Source organism: Phacochoerus africanus, chromosome 3 (genome assembly GCF_016906955.1).
Source record: "Phacochoerus africanus isolate WHEZ1 chromosome 3, ROS_Pafr_v1, whole genome shotgun sequence".
NCBI lineage: Eukaryota > Metazoa > Chordata > Mammalia > Artiodactyla > Suidae > Phacochoerus > Phacochoerus africanus.
This window is the reverse complement of record NC_062546.1, coordinates 31,166,604-31,191,865: the sequence shown is the minus strand read 5'-3', so window position 1 is coordinate 31,191,865 and position 25,262 is coordinate 31,166,604. Positions and strand designations below refer to the sequence as shown.

Genomic DNA, 25,262 nt, shown 5'->3' with positions numbered 1-25,262 from the left:
TATATATATATATATCTGTGTGTGTGTGTATGTGTGTGTGTATGTATGTATATATATATATACATATACACAAATGGCCTTCTCATTCTACCCTCTATATTTTATTATCATTCATGTTTTCCATCTCCTTGTCTCTCTGTTCTACATTCTATGTAATTTCTTCAGTCATCTTCCAGTTCAAGAGCTCTCATGTGTCTCATGTGCTGCTTGACATTTAAAAATGTTATTTAAAACATTAAAAAAAACTGAGCTATTTAAAAATTTTCAACTACTATATTTTTCCATTTCTAACAGTTCCAGTTGGTTCTTTTTCAGATCTGCTTGGCCATTCTTGATTCTCAGGGCTTCCTTATCTTTATGAGTCCATCTTTTATTTCTTTAAACATTTCACACAGAGCTATATTTGTTAGATGTCAATTACGTTGTTTCTGCTGACTCTTATTCATGGTGGCTTTTCTCTCTCATCCTTGGTGACTGTTGATTGCCTGGTCTTTATCTGTAGAAATCCTACATGTCTGAATCAGGTGTTTCCCCTAAGGCAGGATCTGCATCTATTTCAGCTGGGAGATGTGATGTGTTACCAAGCTAGAACCACTTTAGACCACGCATGGTTCTGGTTTTGGTTTATGGTTTGTTCTTTTCTGGAGGAGGGAAAGGAGAAAAGTCCCTGTATATCTCACATAATTCCTGTGAGCTCAGTAATGCTTTACTAAGTATGTTATACATATTATATATCAGGTTTATACATATTACATATAATATATATATATACACCACACATATATACATATATATCTCCATTAACATATAGTTGTTTCCCAAGAGTATCTAAAATATTTCATCATTTTGTTAAAAGAAAAAGCCTTAACACTCTCTTTTTCATTGGGGTGGGGGTCAGAATTATTTTCCATAGAATTCATAGTCAATTATGATTTTTCCCCTTTTAAAAAATCTCCCAAAATACTTATAAAGAACAATGATTCAATTTAGCTATTTTCAAGTTTTCAAGTATTACACCACAGAAAACTTGTAAGAATATCAGACAAATTATTTATATTTTAAAATTCCCTGAACATGAGACAGCTTAACAACATGAATCAAAGACTGGAAAATGAAAGCAAAAGAATACCTGATACTTTCATTGTATCGACTTATTGTTAAGAAGAAAGAGGGGACAACCTAAGAGGCAACAGGATGAGGCTCTTGCTCTCTCTGGTTCCCCAGACTTAACTCTGATAAATTAAAGGGGCTTCTGAATTACAATCTCACCTTTATACTCCCCCCAATAAGATCAGGAGGCTCTTCATCTGTTTCCAAGGCAACGTTCACAGAGGCAAACGGACGACTGGCCATCTGCTGCATCTCTCGAAGAAGTTGCTGATGAGTAATACAGCAACCATTAATGCAAAGAGGACGGAGGGGATTTTATTAGAGAATACCACATATTCAAAATACTTTATCCTCCTTGATTCAAACTAATCAAATCCAAAATGATATTTTTGAGACAGTTGGGGATAATTTGATATGGATTATTATTAACTTTTTAATTTTGTTGGCTGTGCTTGTTAGATTAAAGAAAAAATTCCTATCTGTTAGAGATACATACTAACGTACTGATGGATATAATGCAATGATGCCTGCTTGTTAAATACATAAAATAAATTATCCTACCTCCTCATACTTTTATTATTAGATAAAAGCCAGGGTTTCTTTTTTCCTGCTGAAAACTGAACCAAGTATTTACACAGTAACAAAACCTGTCCTTTGGTACACAGTAGATAGGAACTCAAAGAGCTCTTTATTTAGAGAGGTGGTAAAAGCTAAACACATAAATAAACATGAAGTTCTGCAGAGCAGAGGGATAAGTGGGGGCTATGGATAAGGGGGACTTGGATATGAATACCTGCTCCAACATTCTCCAGCTGTATGACCCTAACAAAGGTGTTTAAAATCTCTGGGCTTCAGTTCCCTCCTCTCTGTAATGGATTTTTAACCCCATAAGAATGTCAGTAAAATTAAATGAGATGCCATGTGTTCGGCACTAACCCAAGCACATGGTGTGGGTCAAGCATGTATCAATGTTAGAGATGTGGGATGTCGCTGAAGCTTTGAGGTCATGCTGCAGAAGGCAACCACTCAAACTTTATACTTCAACTACTCCCTTGGGACTGCTTTTGGAGACAGAATCTTGGGCTGGACAGGTCATAGCTCTGTTTTAGAAGGGTGTTTTTTATATTAAACATCTTATTAAAATATCAATAATCACATACCTACATCTCATAAAACTATTGGACCAATTATTCAACAAAGACACACAATAACAACCCTACTTTGGGATCTGTGCTTTTTTTCTTTTTTTTTTTTTTGCTTTTTAGGGCCGTGCCCATGGCATATGGAATTTCCCAGGCTGGGGGTCAAACTGGAGATGCAGCTGCCAGCCTACGCCACAGCCACTCTAAATCCTAGCTGAGTCTGTGACCTACACCACAGCTCAGGGCAACGCTAGATCCTTAACCCACTTAGTGAGGCCAGAGATAGAACCCGCATCCTCATGGATACCAGTCAGGTTCATTTCAGCTGAGCCACAACGGGAACTCCCACCTGTTTTAGTGTAAGTGTGAAGCCACAGAGAGACAGAGTGCCTACCCGACTCCAGTTCCCATTCTGGTTCCTTTATGATGAGTGCAGGAGATAATGTGAGTAAAGGCATTTAAAACAGGACCTGGTATGTTGCAAGGGCTTAAGCTGTATTAGCTACTTTATTTTTGTTGTTATAAAGAACATAAATCACTTTTTCTACAGTTCTGAGAGGAATAAACCATGACTGACATTTTAGAAAAGATAAACTATATTCTGAATAGTCAGGTTCACAGTAATAGAGACATTTTAAATCACAAAGGTAAAAGTTTAGTTTATTGGCTGATCAACTGTAATAAAAGCGTATTTTTTGGGAAAATCTCTTTTCTAGCAGGTGTTTTATCTTATTTCCTTTTATGTATGTTGCAAATATTTTTCAGGTGGTTGTTTGTCTTCTATGGTATTCATTTGTTTATTTTTAATTTTTATTTATTTATTTATTTTTGTCTTTTTAGGGCGGTAGCTACAGCATATGGAAGTTCCCAGGCTAGGAGCTGAATCAAAGTTGTTGCTGCTGGCCTATGTAACAGCCACAGCCACAGCAATGTCAGATCCAAGCCATATCTGTGACCTCCGCAGCTTGTGGCAACCCCTGATCCTTAACCCACTAAGCAAGGCCAGGGATCGAACCTACATCCTCATGGATACTAGTCAGGTTCTTAACCTGCTGGGCCACAATGGGAACTCCCTGTTTATTTTGATATACTTAAGTATTAATTTTTATGCAGGCAAATCTCTATGTTTCGATAATCTTATCTAAAAAATAATAATTTCATCCTCTTTCCAAAAGTAACAAAACATTTCTCTTTCTCTTAGTGCAAAGGCTTAATATCCAGAACAAAGCTAAGTGACTCTGGGGACCATGTGATGATTAGAAACATGGTCTGTGGAGACAGCAGTCCTAAGGTTACAGCCCAGCTTGGTGTGTAAAGATCAGCAAATTACTGTGCCTCTCTGAGTCTCAGTTCCCTTACCTGTGAAATAGGACTGGTGTTAATAACTATTTCATAGGATTGTTGTGAGGATTTAATTAATTAATCTGTATAAAACCTCTTAGAACAGTGCCTGCAATTTGGAAATGCTCAAATGTCAGGTTTTTTTTTTTTTTTTTTTTTAAGCCAACCCCCCAGCATACAGAAATCCCCTGGCCAAGGACTAAATCTGAGCCACAGCTGTGACATACACTACAGCTTGGGCATTGTCAGATCCTTAACCCACTGCACTGGGCCAAGAATCAAATCTGCACTGCCACAGAGACAACTGGATCCTTAATCCACTGTGCCACAGTAGAAACTCAAATGTTAGTTCTTAATATGACTAACTTGTCTGAATTTTTACTGGGTACTACTTCTAGTATTTTTTCATCATGGGTGATGTTAGTTACCTGGATATTCTTCCAAGTGTTAAGGAAATATTATTTTTAAATTTACTATGAGTTTTGTTTTTAAAGCAGGAATGAGAATTGATATCAGTAAATGATTACTTGGCCACTATTAAAAATTTAGATTTTATTTTTGACCCACGGATATAACATATCCTAGTAGGTTTTCTGGTATGAAATGATCCTTTTACTATACTGGTAAATTAGACTGCTGCACATATAGTTGTTATGCAACTGGTCTCTACTTTCTGGTGCTTCCTTTCTCAGGTTTTGGTTTCAAGGTTTGTATGCATAAAATGAATCACGATTTTTAAAAACTTACCACTTTAATCGCTTAATTTATTTTTCTTTCTTTTTTTTAAGGCTGCACCTGTGGCAACACCAGATCCTTTAACCCACTGCGTCAGGCTGGGGATTGAGCCTGTGCCTCCACAGCAGCCTGAACCACTGCAGCCGGCAATTCCCAGGATTTTTTTTTTTAAAAGCTATCTGTCATTTTCTTGAACAATGAGAAACTTCTGAGATGCTTATGTGGCTGGTTTTACTCTCATTCTCATGAAAGGCTCTTACAAAGGCTGTGTGACTTATAATAAGCCTTCAGATCTCCAGCCTGAGCTGAGGATCCAGCTTCTGGTAGGAAGGGTAAAACTGACAGCTGTAAGTCAACACAATTCTAAAAGTTTCCTTTGAGAAAGTTAAAAACCATGTGATGCAGAATTAACTATACCATATATAGCACTTATTGAAGTCCACGGACCATACACGCGGAGCAAGCAGCATCACTGTCTCTGTAGCTATGTCCATCAATTATCACTAAATAGCTAACAGCGGCTTGCTGAAGAGAACTAGGAAGGAAAAAGCTCTTGCAGGGATTCGTTAATCTTTATCCACTGAGACTTACCTCTCTACGTCTGGAAGCCCAGCAACTTTGTTTGATCTTCCAAACCACAGCAGCCACCAGGAGCAAAGAGAGGAAACAACTATGAGAAAGGAAAGGACCAAGTTATTAGCCCAGTCCCCAGAATCAGCACGCCGCCACCCACACCTCAAGACAGGAAGCAAGACAATCCCCCAAAGACCAACTCCAAGCTCCTTTGTGATGAGTCATCACAATTGTGTCCAGGTTCACAGGGAACAGTGTGAGAAGACTGATAAGCTGGGCTTCTCGACCCAAACACTGGACAGAATTGTCTCCACAGTGTACTCTGGGAGGAGAGCCTGGACCTCCCACCAGGCCTTTATCGGAATGGCCCCTCATGGCTTATCCCAGACAAGGAAAATAATGCTATGATAATTACGAAAAGTAATAAGCATGCTATTTAATCATATTAGCAGACATTTATTGCAAAGTCTAAAAAACGAGAAAATTATCAAAGTAACAACCAGCGTTTCACAAGGAAGAAGTAAACAATAAATTTATATGTCATAATGGATATTCAATTATATTTTTACAAAGTAAATACTTTTTTTTTTTTTTTAAAGGGCTGTATGTGTGGCATATGGAAGCTCCCAGGCTAGGGGTTGAACTGGAGCTTCGGCTGCCAGTCTACACCACAGCCACAGCAAAGCAGGATCTGAGCAGCATCTATGACACCACAGCTCATGGCAATGCCAGATCCTTAACCCACTGAGCGTGGCCAGGGATCGAACCTGCATCCTCATGGACATTAATCAGGTTCTTAACTCTCTGAGCCACAGTGGGAATTCCTTCTTTCCCCCCCAACTTTCTTAAAAGTATCAAGAGAGACGGAGTCCCAGTGGTCTTGTAACTGGAAATGATTTCAATGTTCGCTCAAGTGTAAACCAGGCACTGAATGGTTTGAAAAGCTACTGTGACAGCAAAGAGAATGAGTGATTTCAGATGAAAAGGACTAATAATCCTAACAGATAAACCTCCTAGGTAACTGCTTAAATAATTTTAAAGCTGGTATTTTCACTCATTAAATTGTGAAAGGGGCTTTCTAGAGAGTACTGTTCCAGAGTGTTACAAACAGACACAGGCAGGCACCGTGCAGTCAGATACCCTCTTGCTGAGCTCTGGGTATTCAGGATGGGGCTGGCTTTGCGAAAGGCAGACTGAGCACACACAGTGTTGAAGACAGGCCTCCCAGGCTGGCTAGAGGCAGGCCCTCTAAGGTGCTAAGAGGACTGAGATTCTGCCTTTTTGGAAATAGAAATTAAGCCACCCTCAGCCCACCGCTTTTCCCAAGAGACACAAGAGTACAGACCCCTCCAAGGGGTATTCTAACAAAAGAGAAGTCCCCCAGGGTCATTACTCAGTGGAAAGTCTTCAGTTCCTATCCTGCTGGGCCTCCTCACTGTCTTGACACTGTTGATCCCTCCTCTCTGACACTTTCTTCCTTCCTTCCTTTTTGCCTTTTTAGGCCTGCACCTGCAGCATATGGACATTCCTAGGCTAGTGGTCACATCCGGACTGTAGCTGCCCGCCTACACCAACAACAGATCCGAGCCGCATCCGTGACCTACACTGTAGCTTGTGGCATCACCGGATCCTTGACCCGCTGAGTAAGACCAGGGATTGGACCCACATCCTCATGGATACTAGTCGGGTTCTCAACCTGCTAAGTCACAATGGGAACTCCTGACAGTTTCTGTTTTTCTTTTTATCAGTACTTTACTGAGGCAGATCCTATTCTGGGCTCACAGAATATACCAATGAACAGAACAAAAAGATCACCTTTCCCATGGAGTTTATATTTCAGTAGATGGAAGCAAATAGTAAATGAAAATAAGTGAGCAAATTATAGAGCATGTCAGAAGGGAGTTAATGCTACACAAATAAAAAGATGTTAAGGGTAAGGGAGTTGAGAAGAGGCAATGGCATTCTACAGCAGAAAAGTCAGAGTGGGTGGGCCTTAATTCTTGAGATGGTGACATCTGAGCAAAGACTTGGAGGATGTGTGGGAGGTGACTTGTGGATGTCTGCAGAAATGTGCCTGTGCAAAGCCTGAGGCAAGGATGTGACTAGGATTTTGTGAGGAACCTCAGGAGGCCATTGTGGCTGGAGTGCAAGAGTCAGGCCAGGGATAAAGACACAGAAGTAAAGGGAGGGAAGATCATGAGGGCCCTCCAGGCACTGTAAGGGTGTTGGATTTCTCTGAGATGAGCCAGTGCAGAGACGTGCCATGATTTAACTTATGCTGAAGAGACCATTAAGGAGGCAATGGCAGGAATAGAAAGAACAGGAGTCTAGGTGAGAAGTGAGGGTGGCTCCCAGGATGGTGGTAGCAGGGGTGCGAAAAGCACTTTGGAATCTGGACATGACTTGAAGGTGGAGACAATAGGATTTCCTGATGGACTGGATGTAGGATATAAAACAGAGAGAAGTCGGGGTTTTGATCTAAGGAACTTGCCATCAACCAAGATGGGAAAGGCTCTGGGTGGAGCAGGTTTGACGCAGCAGAGTTCAGTTGTAGACATGGTGAGTTCTATGAAATCGGGAGCAGCTATGAGCCTGGGCACTGGGTGCCAGGTCTGGGCGGAAGACAGCATTTGAGAGCCACCAGCATACATGTGGTGTTCGAAGTAATGAATCTGGATGAGGGAAGGAATACAAATGGAGGGAATACAAATGGAGAAGAGGGTCCTGGGGACACTCTAACACTGAGAAGCTGGGGAGACCAGGAAGAAGCAGTCAAGGAGTCTGAGAAGAATAATCTTCTCAGTCTTTCATGATTTCTATCCACAATCCTTTTACCCCCCCCCCCCCCATAATCCTGCTTTTTGTTATTTTTATCTAACAAACACAAGGAGGCAGCAAATCCACATGGAAGAACATGAAACAGATGCACTGGTCAAGATGCTGCGACTGCAGCTGAATACAGGGCTGGCCTTAGAGGTGAGGACGCTGGTGTCACTTAGAGGCCTCTCTTGGACTGTCCTCAACACAGAGCTGTGAAATGGCACCACTGGGAAGGTCTGGGCCCTGCCCCCCAGGCCTTGGTGGGCTTTTGTCTTCAAGGTGGACCTGTCAGAAGCACCCACGACCCAGTTCCTTCCACCTGTTCCTGTTTTTCTGAGACACAAACCACGTATCGATACACAATGATCATCCCTCAAAACTGATATGTGCGTGATTTTTCCTAGAGTAACACAACAATGAAGAATTTACTAGTTATTTCAAGAGGGTGGCTCTCCCTGATACCCCTCCCTTCTTTTTTTCCCCTAGAAATCTGGGAACAGGTGGGGCTATGACTTTGTTTTCATCTTATTGCAGTCCCTCTCATCAATTGTTTTACGTGTGTGTGTGTGTGTGTGTATACATATATATATATATATATATATATTTTTTTTTTTAGGAGCTCAGTTTTTTTTTTTTTTTACTTTTTTTTAAAGGCCTCACCAATGGCATATGGAGGTTCCCAGGCTAGGGGCTGAATCTGAGCTGTAGCTGCTGCCCTACACCACAGCTCACAGCAACGCCAAATCCTTAACCCACTGAGTGAGACCAGGGATTGAACCTTTGTCCTCATGGATACTAGTCAGATTCGTTTCCGCTGAGCCATGATGGGAACTCCAAGAGTTCAGCTTTTGATTATTGAATGTATTATAGAGGTTTACTCAAAAAGACCAAAGCCCATGCCATCATCAGACTCCTCAGATTCTTCTTTCTTTGCATCTACTTTCTTCTCCTCAGCTGGGGCAGCAGTGGTGGAGGGGCAGGACCTCCTGCTGGTGCAGCACTAGCTGACAGGGCATGTCCACCGGCCCCTACCTTGCAGATGAGGTTCTCAATGTTGACACTGGCCAGCACGTTTGCAAACAAGCCTGGTCAGAAAGGCTCAACATTTACATTGGCTGATTTAATGAGGGCATTGATCTTATACTCCGGGACTGTCACCTCATCGTGCAGGATGAGGGCGGAGTAGATGTAGGCCAGCTCCCAGATGGAGGCCATGGGCGAGTGCTGAGGGGGGAAGGAGGGCTGCTAGGTGTGTGCTGGTTGCTGGATGAAGTGAGGGCCCCACCCCAATTTCTGATACTTAACTTTCCTTCCAGAGGGTAAGGCCATTAAATAATGGGTATTTTTTCCTGCCCTTACAAGTCTACCCTTTATAATACTGCATATTCATTTCTTGGCCTGGATATGACCTCCTAGCCAGTCTAAACACAGAGTCACTGCTGCTTCTTCCCAAGGTCCTGTGATATGCACTTCACCATTCTAGTCTGGATTAGATCCAGAGCGGCAGGACCCCATATCACTTCCATCTTCCAGAAAATGAACTGATCAACAAGTCACAGGCTTGTCAAAATTGGCTGTCAATTTAGCAAGAGTCTTAGCAGAAGTTCAGGTAACTTAAAGTGTTATGAAAACCTATCTTGCCTTTGTCAGGAGTTCCCATTACTGTCCCTCCTTCTGGTCAGGCAGCAGGACATCCCCTGCTTCTCCTATTCTTTTTCTTTTTCAGCTGCATCCGCAGTACGTGGAAGTTCCTGGGCCAGGGATCGAATCTGAGCTATAGCTGTGATCTGTGCCATAGCTGCAGCAAAGCTGGATCTTTAACCAAGGCTGGGGATCAAACCCAGGCCACTGAAGAAACAATGCCAGATCCTTAACCTGCTGAGCCACAGCAGGAACTCCTTCTTTTTTTTTTTTTTGGCTGAATCCACGGCATGTGAAAGTTCCTGGGCCAGAGACTGAACCTGAGCCAAAGTTGCGACTCGCACCATAGCTGTGGCAATGCCACATCCTTAACCACAAGTGAACTTCCACCTGCTTCTCTTTTTCATCCTCATCCAAATGCTACTCTGTAAAGTACCTTTAGCCCCAGCCACGCCGATTTTTACAATGTGAGTCACTAACAAATAGTCATCGTCCTGACCACACTACCGTATCACTCCCAAGCACACAGCTCTTTCACATACATCACCTCATTTGATTTTCAGAGCAAGCAAGCAAATGGGCCTTATTAGTCTCCTCTTTATACACACGGCTCCTACTGGAGTCTGGGGGTCATCTCATTACGACACTAAGAGGCTTAGTGGATTTATCAGGATCCAGAGTTTACTCTTCACTTTGCCCAAGTCTGGGAGTCCTTTTCTAACTTACCTCACACTGATATTTTATCTGAATCCCTGAGCTTCCCCCTTCCACCCTCGCTCCCACCTCTAATTCTCTCTTCCGTATTCTAGGAACTAGTCTTCATTATTTGGCTACCTTGCCTTCTTCCTTTACATTTCATGTGTATCATTTTGGACCTGGTTAATTTGCTCAGGGAAAAGCAGTATGGAGATTCCTCAGAAAACTAAACATAGAACTACCATTTGATCCAGCAATCCCACTCTTGGGCATCTACCCAGAGAAAACCACGACTCGCAAAGACACACATACTCCAATGTTCATTGCAGCACTATTTTCAGTAGCCAAGACATGGAAGCAACCTAAATGTCCATTGACAGAGGAATGGATCAAGAAGATGTGGTACATATACACAATGGAATATTACTCAGCCATTAAGAGGAATGAAATACCAGCATTTTTAGCAACATGGATGGACCTAGAAATTATCATGCTGAGTGAAGTCAGCCAGACAATGAGACACCAACATCAAATGCTTTCACTGACATGTGGAATCTGAAAAAAAGGACGCAATGAACTTCTTTGTAGAACAGATGCTGACTCACAGACACTGAAAAACTTTTGGTCTTTGGAGGAGACAGTCTGGGGGGTGGGGAATGTGTTTGGGTTGTGGGATGGAAATCCTGTGAAACTGGATTGTGATGATCATTATACAACTATAGATGTGATAAATTCATTGAATAAAAACAAATAAATAAAAAACAAAAACAAATAAACAAACAAAAAAGCACAATAGTTCCATGGGAGAGAAGCACAAAAGGAGAGAATTTAATCTGGGAGTTCCTTGATGGAATCTTGGAGGAAGTGACACGTGCCAAAATGTGAAGGATGAGTGTGCATACGGTCTTTGCCCTGATTTCCTGGCACAGAGCTCCTAAAACCCTTAAAGTCCATGGGATAGGAGTGATCCCTTCCTTCTTTTTCACACAAATGTTCACAACAGCTTTATTTGTAACAGTCAAAAACTGGAGACAACCCAATCGTCAAGAGATGAATAGATAAACAAATTGTGGTTTATCTTTATACAGAGTATTACTCAAGGCTAAAAAAGAAGGAATTTAAAATTTTTTGATTTTAAAAAAAACCTTTAAAATATATCTATTTTTTTTTTAAATCTTTTTAGGACCACACCCACAGCATATGGAAGTTCCCAGGCTAGGGTTCTAATGGGAGCTGCAGCTGCTGGCTTACACCACAGCCACAGCAATGTAGGATCTGAGCCACAACTGTGACCTACACCACAGCTCACAGCAACCCCAGATCCTTAACCTGCTGACCAAGGCCAGGCATTGAACCCATGTCCTATGGATACTTGTCAGGTCTGCTACGACTGAGCCACAACGGGAAGTTCTAAAATACATTTTCATCAGCTCTTTTTACACGAAGTAATTTATACACTATGGAAGGGTATAAAAAGTGACAGGGTCTCTGAGTCTGAATTAATTATTTTTTAGTAACAGGTTTATGGAGATGTAATTCAGAAGTGTCTTTTTTTCCCTTACGGGAGGGAAGGACCTAAACAGCTTCAGGATGGGGGCTGGCCACCATAAAAACTAATCATGTGATTAGGGGGTTAGATGGTTCAGTCCCCCTAATGAGCCTCCCCCCAGGAGTGGAGAGGGGCTGGAGATTGAGCTCAATCATCAGTGACTGGCGATTTCACCAATCATGTCTACTCAATGAAACTTTGAGGAAACGTGGAATGACAAGGCTGGTGAACACGTCAACATGCTGGGAGTATGTCATACCCAGGTGATTGTGAAAGCCCTGTGCCCCCCCTCTTCCCTCCATAACTTGCCCAATGCATCTCGTCCACTGTGCCTGAGTTGTATTCTTTATAATAAAACAGTAATTTTCAGTACAGTATTTTCCTGTGAGTCATCCTAGCAAAATACTGCATCTGAGGGGGTCATGGGAACCCCCATACCTGTAATTGGTCAGGCAGAAGTGTCTGTGGCCTGAGGTCCATTTGTTGTTGACATGTAAAGTGGAAGCAGTCTTGCTGGACTGAGTCCCTAACCTGTGGGGTGTGCACTAGCTCTGTTAGTGTCAGAACTGACCTGAACTGAACGGAGGACTGCCAGCTGAAACCAGAGAACTGGTTTTTGCTTGGAAAAAGCAATCAATGGGTAAAAGTATAGAGATGAAGGGTAGGAAGAAGAGCATTCCAGAAAGAAGGAAAAGTCTGTGCAAATGCTATGATGTGGGCAGGGGCTTGGTGCTTTTTAAGAAATAGAAAGAGGGAGTTCCCGTCGTGGCACAATGGTTAACGAATCCGACTAGGAACCATGAGGTTGCGGGTTCGGTCCCTGCCCTTGCTCAGTGGCTTAAGGATCCGGCGTTGCCGTGAGCTGTGGTGTAGGTTGCAGACGCGGCTCGGATCCCGAGTTGCTGTGGCTCTGGCATAGGCCGGTGGCTACAGCTCCGATTCGACCCCTAGCCCGGGAACCTCCATATGCCGTGGGAGCAGCCCAAAGAAATAGCAAAAAAAAAAAGACAAAAAAAAACCAACAAGAAAAGAAATAGAAAGAGGCTTGTATAATGGGAACAAAGAGAGTAGTGTAAGATGAAGGTGGAGAGGTGACCAGAGGCCAGTTCATGCAGGACCCTGGTTTTTATTTTATCTTTGTCTTTTTAGGGCCGCACCAGAGGCATATGGAAGTTCCCAAGCTAAGGGGTGAATCGGAGCTGCAGCTGCTGGCCTACACCACAGCCACAGCAATGTGGGATCCGAGTCATATCTGCAACCCACACCACAGCTCATGGCAATGCCGGATCCTTAACCCACTGAGTGGGGCCAGGGATCAAACCCACGTCCTCATAGATACAGTTGGGTTCGTGACTGCTGAGCCACAACAGAAATTGGTAGAAGTCACAAGGTAAAGATTCAAAAAATACTGAGTGTGTAAGAATACAGTGGCCCCACTCTGGAGGAACCATAGAAAATGGCTGGTGTCAGTGAGTTCTGACTGCCTAGCACTAAGCATAATAAAGACATACTGGAAGGGGTGGAACAAGATGATAGGATTAGAGAGGGCAATTTCCTCGTGAAATATGTATTTCTGTGGAAAGAAGATATTTCATTGTGAATGGGAGGACATGTAATCAAATTTTCATACTGCTGGCAATGCATCATTTAGGACTGAGGTTCTGTAATGCCCACTCAGCTCAAACGAGCTAAGACAGTCATAGTCTGAAAAAAAAAAAAAAAATACGGAGTGAATTCCTAGCCTAGTGGATGGTGTGGCTTTGGAGTTGGGGTATTAATATATTGCTCTGGTTTGCTGATAAGTTTCTGAAGCCTACCCAAATGGAAAAATGGCAAAGCTATAATCCAAATAAATTCAAGATGGGTAAAGGAAGACTTAAACATGAAAAGACAATAGATAGACAGAATGCTTATGAAGAAAATATAGGAAAAAAAAATGACAGATCTACATGGTGAAAAATAAGTGAGGTTAAAAGACAAACAACTGAACACATGTTAATAATCATAAAATATAATAATGTCCTAAACTTCATTAAGAAAAAAGCAAACAACCCAACAGAAATAAGAGCAAAGGATATGAAAGTGTAACTCAAAACAAGAACTATAAGATCAGTAAATATCACTTACAAATAAATACAAGTTAATGCAAGGTATGACTGATATCTTCCACACTGGCAACTTAAAAAAAAAAAAGAGAGAGTAATAGTAAAAGCAGTAGTAAGAGAAATAGGCAGAAATAGTAAGAGATTATATTCTTGCTGCAGAAGTATAAATTCATGCAACTTCTGAGGGGCCATGTGGTAGTGTTTTCACATTTAGATATACCAATTATAGGATAAAAAATTATCCCAGAGGTATAACAGAAAACTGCAAAGACATATGCAATAAAAATTAAGGACAATCGAAGAGTCAGTCAAAAGACAAATGGTTAAATAAAATATGGTGCTCATACTATGGAAAAAGCTGTTTAAAAATATGAAGTAGGAGTTCCTGCTATAGCACAACAGGATTGGTGGAGTCTCTGTAACACCAGGACACAGGTTTGATTTCCAGCCTGGCACAGTGCATTAAAGGATCCAGTACTGCAGCAGCTGTGGCAAAGGTAGCAACTGTGGCTCAGATCTAAGCCCTTGCCCAGGAACCCCTTATGCCATGGGGTGACCAAAAAAGAAGAAAGAAAGAAAAAAAAAAAGAATGAATGAAAAAAAAATGAAGTAAATTTCCATAGGGGAAAATTTATCATAGAACATTGAGTAAAAAAGCAAGTTACAGGAGTTCCTGCCATGGCTCAGCATAAACAAATCCGACTAGGAACCATGAGGTTGCAGGTTCAATCCCTGGCCTCACTCAGTGGGTTAAGAATCCGGCATTGCCGTGAGCTGTGGTGTAGGCTGCAGAGGTGGCTTGGATCTGGTGTGGCTGTGGCTGTGGTGTAGGCTGGCAGCTACAGCTCCAATTAGACCCCTAGCCTGGGAACCTCCATATGCCGTGGGTGTGGCTCTAAAAAGTGGAAAAAAAAAAAAAAAGCAAGTACAGAATAACAGGTAAGGTGGCAGGTAGCCTGTTTTATAAGCCAAAGAATCAGAAATACTATAATTTATCTGCAATACATATACACTAAGAAAAAACTGGAATATAAATACCAAAATATTAACAGTGGTAATTTATAAAGAGTAATTAGGATTTAGTGTGATTTTGAATTTTATTTTTATATTGAAATTTTTATATGAATTTAAATTACTTTTGGTATTTTACAATGTAAGAACTTGTTTTTATGATGATTTTCTACTTTAAAAAGTTTGGAGATTTAATATTTTTCTTTTAAAATATTTGGATTAGTTTATAATTATTTTGCCAATTACATTATCCCTATAAAATGTTTACCTTTCCATTATCTATATTATCATTGGCCAACAATAATTTAATGTGAGCCACATATATAATTTTAAATGTTCTAGTAGTCATCAAAAAAGTAAAATGAAACAGGTGAAATTGATTTTTAATACATTTTAATTTAACCCAATAGCCAAAACATCATTTAAATCTGCAACCAACATAAAAATTGAGACTTTTAACATTCTTATTTTCTACTAAGCCTTCAAAATCTAGTATTTTATACTTATAAGCCAATCTCGAATTGCATATTCAATTTTTACCAGAAAACATTTAATTTGTATTTAGATTTTGTAAAATTCACACTTGAAAAAGCAGATTCACATATCCAGATTGTTTCTTGTCTTTTTTATGGCCATGCTCGAGGCATGCAGAAGCTCCTAGGTTGGAGATAGAACGTAAGCCACAACAGTGAGAATGTTGAGTTCTTAATCACTAGGCCACCAGGAAACTCCTATCCAAGTTGTTCTAAACATACCTAAAAGTTTTCTGATAATTGAAGTGAGTATCAGTTTTTTTGTTTTGTTTTGTTTTGGTGGTACTCATGGCATATGGAAGTTTCCAGGCCAGGGACTGAACCCACACCACAGCAGTGACCCAGCCGTTGCAGTGACAATGCTGGATCCTTAACCTGCTGCACCACAAGAGAACTCCTGAATATCGGTTTTTTAAATTATGCTTAAATTAGTTAAAATTAAATACAATGAAAAATTCAGTTTATCATATTAGCTACATTTCAAGTACTCATGATGTACGTGTGACTAGTGGCCATAAAGTATACGCTCATCTTTTTTTTTTTTTTTTTGTCTTTTGTCTTTTTAGGGCCACACCCGTTGCATAGGGAGGTTCCCAGGCTAAGAGTCTAATTGGAGCTGTTGCTGCCGGCCTACACCAGAGCCACAGCAACACGGGATCCAAGCCACATCTGTGACCTATACCCACAGCTCATGGCAACACCGGATCCTTAACCCACTGAGCAAGGCCAGGGATGGAACCCGCAACCTCATGGCTCCTAGTCGGATTCATTTCCACTGTGCCACGATGGGAACTCCTATGCTGATCTTTTAGCTCTTGTTTGTGACTATCTATTTTTCATTTAATTTCTCATCACTTCAAACAAATTTGAACCTATTAAACTTGATGTTTCTTGACTACGTAATATGTTCCACTGGTCAATCTGGTTTTGTATCAGTGCCACACTGATCACTGCAGCTTGACAAAATGCTCACTATCTAGGAAGGCCATTAGATTGTCCCCACACCCTCCTCATGTTTTCTTGGTTATTCTTTCTTGTTCTAGATACACTACAAGTCTGAACAATTTTATTTATCAAAGTAACACAAAGCTTATGTAGATTTCATTTTATAATTGAATTTCTTCTCCCCTAGAAATATTGAATATCTTTATGAGTTCTTTTATCTCTCTCCAACATTGGAGAGACGCATCCTGTTGCTTCTTGGACGAGATATCATCATCCAGAAACTAATTAAAGGCTATGCAGGATGCTGGGTCTCTCACACTCCAGAGAATAAAATGCATTAGCAACCAAAGTAAAAAATATTACAAGCAAATTTAATATAGGAAAGAGCAACTTGGTAATCTGACAACTCTTTTTCTCAACCACATCAGCTTCCAGCAGGCAGAAGTAGCCCATCAGGATGTGGATGAATCTTGACACGAGGCCATCTGCTTCCCAGCATCACTCAAGAAGGGACAGTACAAAGACTGAAAGGGCACTTGCTGCTTTACTATAATTGTATGGTTTTTATGCCAGCATCTGCCTGTACTGATAAGAGCTACAAAACGTGTATAATAGCTCTGAACAACAAAAAACTGAGTTGTGCGTTTTTTTTTTTTCCTTGTGCCCATGGTATGCAGAAGTTCCTGGGCCAGGGATAGAATCCAAGTTACAGCAGCGACCTGAACCCCAGTAGTGACAATGCTGGATCCTTGACCCGCTGAGCCACCAGAGAATTTCAAGAACTCATGTTTTTAATACCGTCCTTGTGTCTAGCAACTTTGTTGAATTCACCTATTAATTCTAGTACTTCATCTATAGATTTTTTTGAATTTCCATGAATGCAATAATGTTGTAAGTAATGATTTTTTTTTCTGATCTTATTTTTCTTGTTTCATTATATTGTCTAGATCCTCTATCACAATGTTGAAGAGAGTAAATGATACTGGCATCTCTGTCTTGTTTCCAAACTCAAAAGGAAAGCTTCTCCATTTTACCATTAAGAATGTGGTCTGCTGGGAGTTTCTGCTGTGGCTCAGGGGTAACGAACCCAAGTAATATCCATGAGGACGTGCATTTAATTCCTGGCCTCACTCAGTGGGTTAAGGATCCAGCGTTGCAGTGAGCTGCTGTGTAGGTTGCAGATGCGGCTCAGATCTGGTGTTGCTGTGGCTATGGCAAAGGCCAGCAGCTGCAGCTCCAATTTGGCCCTTAGCCTGGGAACTTCCATATGCCATGGGTTCTGCCTTAAAAAAACAAAACAAAACAAACAAACAAAAAAAGGAGTGTGGTTTGTTGCTGGCTTTATAATATTATCCCTTTATCAGATTCAAGAAGTTTCTTTCTATTCCAAATTTCCTAATAGTTTTCTTTTAATGAATGATACTAAATTTTGTCAAATTCTTTCTGGCATCGATTAAGATGATCATACTATTCTTCTTTATGCAATTAATGTGAATTACACTGACTTATTTTCTGACACTAAATTAACCTTATAATTTCTAGAATAAACCCAATTAGATTATGATGCAGTAGTCTTTTCATATTATTGGTGGGTTTTTGATTCCTCATTCATGAGTGAGACTGTATTATAAATTCCATCCTCAGATTATTCTTGTCAGGTTGTGCTAAGTTCATAAAACAAAATGAGGAGTATTTCTTCTTTTATATTTTCTAGAAAGTTTAGTTAATGTTGCTATTATTTCTTCCTTAAAGGGTTATACGTTACCAATGAAGCCACTTCGGCCTAGAGTTATCTTTGTGAGAAATTTTAAAATTATATACTATTTTTATTTTATTTTATTTATTTATTTATTTATTTTGGTCCTTTTGCTATTTCTTTGGGCTGCTCCCGCAGCACATGGAGGTTCCCAGGCTAGGGGTCGACTCAGAGCTGTAGCCACTGGCCTACGCCAGAGCCACAGCAACGCGGGATCCGAGCCGCGTCTGCAACCTACATCACAACTCATGGCAACGCCGGATCCTTAACCCACTGAGCAAGGGCAGGGACCAAACCCGCAACCTCATGGTTCCTAGTCGGATTCGTTAACCACTGCGCCACGATGGGAACTCCTAAAATTATATACTATTTTTAAATAAATATAGAACTATTCAAGTTTCTGTTTCTTCTGTGTCAGTTCTGGTAAGTTGCATATAGTTTTTATTTCTGTTTTTAGTTGTTTCACTCCATCTGTACCATTTTCAAATTTATTTGCACAAAGTTACTCATAAAATACTCTTCTAAAGGGAAAAATGTCTTCAGGATTTGAAATAATATCCCCATTTTATTTCTAAGATGGATTATTTATATTTTTTTCTCTTTTTCTCTTGGTCACTCTTGCCAGGGATTTATCAATATTATTTTTATTCTTCTCAAAAACTCAACTTGTGATTCTCTCAATCCTACATCATTAAATTTTGCTCTATTTATATTTCTTTCTTCTACTTTCTTTGGGTTTAATTAGCAGTTCTTTTTCTGATTTAATGAGAAGGTTGTCTTTCTTCTCAACATACGCTTTTATAAAGCAGAGAATTTCAACCTTAGCTGCAAACTGGAATCACCTGGAGAGCTTTTAAATACTTGAGGTCCATCCCCCCACTCTGATGTAATTGGTCTAGGATGTGGCTTGGGCATCAGAAGTTCCCCAAGTGATTCTACGGTATAGTTAAAGTTGACAACCACAGATTTAAAGCAGTATCCTCTAAACACAACTTCAACTTCATCCCACAAGCTTTTAATATTTTCTTCGTCGTTCAGCTCAAATCATTTAAAATTTTTTGTTGTGATTTAACTTTTTAAAATTTATTTATTTATTTATTCTTTTGTTTTTTAGGGCCACACCTGCAGCATATGAAAGTTCCCAGGCTAGGGGTCGAACTGGAGCTGCTGGCCTACACCACAGCCATGGCAATGGCAGATCCGAGGCACGTCTGCAACCTACACCACAGCTCACAGCAATGCCGGATCTTAACCCACTGACTGAGGCCAGGGATCGAACACACATCCTCATGGATACTAGTTGGGTTTGTTTCCAGTGGGCCACAACGGGAACTCCCTGTTGTGATTTAATTTACATAGAATTTTTTAAATGGGCAAATGCAACACACTGTTTTAGAAGTCAAGTAAATGATAACCTTGGGAATGAGGAAGGGGGCTGTCGTTAAGAGAAACACAAGGTAACTTCTAAGGTACTGGTAATATTTTATCTCTTGTCCCTGGGTAGTGGTTACATGAGTGTGTTCAATTTGTGATAATTCATTGAGCTATATATTTATGATTTTTAAGTGTTTCTGTAATTTTATATTATACTTCAAGATAATTTTTTTTTTTGGCTGCGCACACATCATATGAAAGATCTTGGGTCACGGATCAAACTCAAGTCACAGCAGCACCCCATGCTGCTACAGTGACAATGCCAGATTCTTGCCTGCTGCGCCACAAGAGAATTCCCCAATTTTTTTTTTTTTTTTTTTGAAGAGGGAAGATAGATCCCATACAAGGAGTGGGAATTATAATGACACTAACCTTCTCAATACTAATATTAGAAGCCAGAAGAAATAGCACAATGCCTTTTAAATTCTAATGGAAAATGATTTCCAACCTAGAATTCTGCATTCAAACTTTCAATCAAATGTAAGGGTAAAATTAAGATATTTTCAGACAAGGGAAGGCCATAGAAAAGTTATCTTCCCAGGCACCTTTTCCTCAGTAACATCCTGGAGAATGTGCTTCAGTATAAGGAGGGAATTAATAGGGAGACAAAGGAATGGGATCGAGGAAACAGAGACTTCAATATAAAAGGAAGGCAAAAGAAATTTCCAAGATGACAGTTGTGCAGCAGGCCTCAAAAGCAACTAGTGCACTTGGCTGCAGCAAGCCAGAGGTTTCTTTTTTCTTTTTAGGGTAGCACCTGCGGCATATAAAATTTCCCAGCCCAGGGGTCAAATCAGAACTATAGCTGCTGGCCGACACCACAGCCACAGCAATGCTGGACCCAAGCCACGTCTGTGGCCTACACCACAGCTCACAGCAACACCGGATCCTTAACCCATTGAATGAAGCCAGGGGTCAAACCTCATGGATGCTTGTCAGGTTTGTTACCACTAAGCCATGACAGGAACTCTAAGCTAGAGGGTTATCAGGCAGAAATTCCCCAAAGAAACCAAAACTAGATGAGTACCTGCTTGTGTTTGACCATATTGAGAGACTGTTAGTTCTGTCAGAGTATAGAGGCAAATTAGGGGTAGCGAAATAGAAAACCAAACAAGTAAAACCCCCAAATATGACAAATATTACACTGAGGATAAACAAAGCATGATACCCCCATCCACAAAAATGAGGAAATAGAATCATTGTTCAACTCGGCTGCAAATAGTAGTTTTTATGACTATAACAATATAAAGAGGGATTACTGATTTAGTCAAACATTGTGATGTAACTATTTTACATAAGTGGAAGGAAGGGGATTTGGTATATGTTTCTAGTGTATGGGGAGCTGCTGAGGGAAGCAACATAAAATAATAAATCCTCATCTTCTAAAAGTAGGACATCAAAAAATAATTGAATTAGGGAGTTCTCTGGTGGCTCAGTGTGTTAAAGATTTGTCATTGTCACTGCTGTGGCTCAGGTCACTGCTGTGGTATGGGATTGATCCCTGGCCTGGGAACTTTTGCATGTCACAGGCATTGCCAAAAACAAACAAAAACTGAATTGAAAATTCAAGAAAGAGTGTTAGCATGGAGAGGAAAAACAGCTAAAATAATTTAAATGGAGAAAGTGAGAATGGGAAGGTGTGGGGAAGGATGCTGCTTCTTTCTCTTCTAAGCACTTGCAGCACTTTTAAACTTAAGTGTATGTAATATTTTCTTAAAGATAAAATTAAACTGAAAAAAAAAACTGTGAAAACAAAAGAATCACAAAGCCTAATAAATCACTTTAAGCTTTAAAACTCCGGATAATCACCTGAATCACCTCTTGAACAAGAAGAAGCATATATGTAGCACACACCAGTAATTATTAATTATGTGTTACTTCAACCCCAAATTCTCCCCATATGAAGAGCCAAATTATCAACATTTTAGTATAGCGTATATGAAAGACTGCCTCAAAAAGCCGGAACATACAAACCAAAGGTTTTCATTTTATCAGATAAGACTGAATTCACAGAATTATAATCGACAGGTAACTTTTCAAGAACATATATATAAAGTTAGTTTGACTTGTTGTGCAAACACAGGATTATTCATTCATCTTTTATGAGCATATAATTAATGAATTAAGAGCCTGGATCAAAAGAACAGATACAGTTTGTATAAATGAAATTACCTGAAGAAAGTCACGAAGAACTGTACCAGGTCCATAAAATTGCTGTGCTGGGAGAAGGCAATCTGTGATAGAAAAACAGGTAGGATGATTAGGTTATAAGACAGGATCATTAACTCAGCCTTCTCATTGAAGCAGAAAGACATTCAAACTTTGAGATGAGATTAATGAAATTTCTTCACTTTAGGAAAAGTGCCTCTTTCCTTTAATTGCCAACCCAAGAGTGGTATTCTGAGACTCAACACAAACTCCTAAAGCCCCCCTGGCTCTTGACATCAGATCTCAGTTTTCAGTCTGAGCTGGAAGACTTCTCAGACTCCTATTTGAAAACTCCAATGAGAAGCAAGTCAGTTTACTTGCTACGTCCTCGGGCCATTATCAAGACAAACGCTCTCCTTGTCTGCTTCAAATTCCAATTCCTGTACCTCCTTTTCTGCCCTTCATCCATCCCTTTGATACCTAATGTGCTTAGTGTACACTCACTTTAAGATAATGTCCTTTAAAAAAACATGCATCCCAAGTCCTCCTACATTGAATATTAACTGACAATCAATCGAACACCAGGTGGAACTTAAATAATTTTATTATACAGTTAATAGTCTTTATATCAAGAAGACTAAAAAATCCTAATGTAGTTCATCAAATTTAAAATACCACTAAAAGAGGCATTATTCCGTGTACTATTAAGAAAAACACTGCTGGAATTCCCATTGTGGCACAGTGGGATAAATCTGACTGCAGCAGCTTGGGTCGCTGCAGAGGCACGGGCTCAATCCCTGGCCTGGCACAGGGGGGTTAAAGGATCAGGTGTTGCTGCAGCTGTGATTCAAATTCAATCCCTGGTCCAGGAACTTCCATATGCTGTGGGTGTCACCACTTAAAAACAAAAACACTACCAAATTAAACTACGACACAATGCTTTTAAAATCACTGTAAGATGTTTCATAATTTCAGAGACGTTGGAATATGCAAAAATGTGCACCTTGGGATTTATTACTAAGCATGGCAATTGTATCCTTATTACCCTATGATACACACAGTACTAGCCAGATGTTACGGTGTATTCCCTGCTTATTTTTAAGGGACCACAGAGTCTTCCTTGGAGAGATAATGGTCCTATAAATAAAACGATTATTGAATAAGATGATTATTACTCAAATGAAGATAGTAAGTATGACAAAGTATGACAAGAATCATAGAAGTAAATGATTAGCACTTTCTTTTCCTAGTCCTGCCCAGGACCTACCTTGCAACTCTTGTTAACTCTCATTCTACAGCAATGAAAGAAAAGCGCTACAGCTCAGGCCCCAGCCCTGTAACAATCCAATGCTTTGCAGTCTTTTTTTTTTTTTTTTTTTTGGCTTTTTAGAGCTGCACCCACAGCATATGGAAGTTCCCCAGCTAGGGGGTCAAACTGGAGCTGCAGGTGCTGGCCTATGCCACAGCCACAGCAACTTGGGATCCAAACTGAGTTTGTGACCTACACTGCAGCTCCTGGCAATGCTGGATCCTTAACCCACTGATCGAGGCCAGGGATTGAACTGGCATCCTCATGGATACTAGTCTGGTTCATGATCTGCTGAGCCACAATGGGAACTCCCCTTTTTTCCCTATTTTGGTTGCACCCACAGCATGCACAGAAGTTCCTGGGCCAGGGAATGAACCCAGCCACAGCAGTAACAATAGTGAGTCCTTACCTGCTAGGACACCAGGGAATTCCTGCTTTATACTCTAGCCAGACTCACAGAGACAGAAGAGAAGCTTCCACTGTTTTCCTTTTTGATGGTCTTGCTTTTTTTTTTTTTTTTGGACATTCCATAAACAAGTACAGTTCCAATACTACATGTTCATTCCATAGAATATTATGGGGCGTAGAGTCTGGTTTTTGTGTCCTCCCTCTAGCCACCATTTATAATTAGAAATACAGGAGTTCCGGAGTTCCCGTCGTGGTGCAGTGGTTAACGAATCCGACTAGGAACCATGAGGTTGCAGGTTCAGTCCCTGCCCTTGCTCAGTGGGTTAAGGATCCGGCGTTGCCGTGAGCTGTGGTGTAGGTTGCAGACGCGGCTCGGATCCCGCGTTGCTGTGGCTCTGGCGTAGGCCGGAGATTATAGCTCCGATTCGACGCCTAGCCTGGGAACCTCCATATGCCGCGGAAGCGGCCTAAAGAAACAGCAAAAAGACCAAAAAAAAAAAAAAAAAGAAATACAGGAGTTCCCCTTGTGGCTCAGCTGTAACAAACCTGACTAGTACCCATGAGGAAGCAGGTTTGATCCCTGGCCTTGCTCAGTAGGTCAAGGATCTGGCATTGGTATGAGCTACAGTGTAGTTCGCAGATATGGCTCAGATCTGGTGTTGCTGTTGCTGTGGCTGTGGTGTAGGCTGGTATCTATAGCTCCTATTTGCCCTCTAGCCTGGGAACTTCCATATGCTGTGGGTGTGACCCTTAAAAAAAAAACAAAACAAAACAAAACAAAAAAAAACTGAAGGGAGTTCCTGCCGTGACTCAGTGAAAATGAATCTGACTAGCATCCATGAGGATGCAGGTTCAATCCCTGACCTTGCTCAGTGGGTTAAGGATCCGGCGTTGCTGAGACTGTGGCGTTAAGCCAGAGGCTACAGCTCCGATTTGACCCCTAGCCTTCTTAGAGCGGGTGTGGCCCTAAAAAGACCAAAAAAAAAAAAGACTGGAAAAAACAATTATATAAACAAAGTTATTCAATCTTAAGGTCTTAAGGAATGAAGAGTTCATGTTACAAGACATAACAAAAGAGAAGGAAACAGATTCTACTGCATCCAATTCTGTTTAGGTTTTAATCTTTGAAACAATCAGTTCCTTAGCGTTTCAACTTAAAGAAAGGAATCCTTGAGATGATTTTACTCATTGTGGATGCCACAAAGTTTGTATACTAATGGCATCTTCTGAAGACCATAGGGTGTCTGTGTGCCCTGTGCCACATAACATTCCTTGGAGCAGCTACCCCAGTCTGGGATCCCAATCATTAGTCTGATTTCTTGCTAAAGCAGGGCCACACGACATTCATGTCCAATTTAAAATCATAAAGAACCTGGAGCTCCCTGGTGGCCTAGCAGTTGAGGATTTTGCATTATCACTGTTGTGGCTTGGGTTTTTTGGGGGTTTTTTTTTTTTTGGCTTTTTGCCTTTTCTAGGGCCGCTCCTGCAGCAATATGGAGGTTCCCAGGCTAGGGGTCGAATCGGAGCTGTCACTGCCGACCTATGCCAGAGCCACAGCAATGAGGGATCCAAGCCGCGTCTGCGACCTACACCACGGCTCACGGCAACGCTGGATCCTTAACCCACTGAGCAATGCCAGGGATCCAACTTGTACCCTCACGGACACTATATGAAGTTCTTAACCCGCTGAGCCACAGTGGGAACTTCTGTGGCTTGGATTTGTTTCCTGGCCTGGGAACTTCCACATGCCACTGGTGCAGTCAAAAAAAAAAAATTAAAAAATCATAAAGAACCTATATAAACTTGCTGCCAGGGTGGCTGATCCCCAAACATTACTATAAAAGCGGTTTTCTTCTGTTGAATGTTTATCATCTAAGTCTCCAAAGTTACAAAGTATCATAAAGAAGCAAAAGTCCTAACACAAAAATGTTTATGAACCGGAGTTCCCATCATGGCTCAGTGGTTAACGCATCCGACTAGGAACCATGAGGTGGCGGGTTTGATCC

General features: G+C 40.8%; 1 protein-coding gene and 1 pseudogene across 1 annotated transcript in view; both read right to left on the bottom strand.

Annotated features, from left to right (window-relative positions):
* ATRN (attractin) overlaps positions 1–25,262 on the bottom strand; it is a 180,860-nt gene that overhangs the window by 15,479 nt on the left and 140,119 nt on the right. The window contains exons 25-27 of the mRNA XM_047771508.1: positions 21,564–21,625; positions 4,920–4,998; positions 1,270–1,377 (exon numbers count right to left, since the gene is read on the bottom strand). Of these exons, the coding sequence (XP_047627464.1) occupies positions 1,270–1,377; positions 4,920–4,998; positions 21,564–21,625 (249 nt within the window). The remainder of the gene's footprint in view (positions 1–1,269; positions 1,378–4,919; positions 4,999–21,563; positions 21,626–25,262) is intronic.
* On the bottom strand, positions 8,588–9,437 carry LOC125122768 (60S acidic ribosomal protein P1-like; annotated as a pseudogene).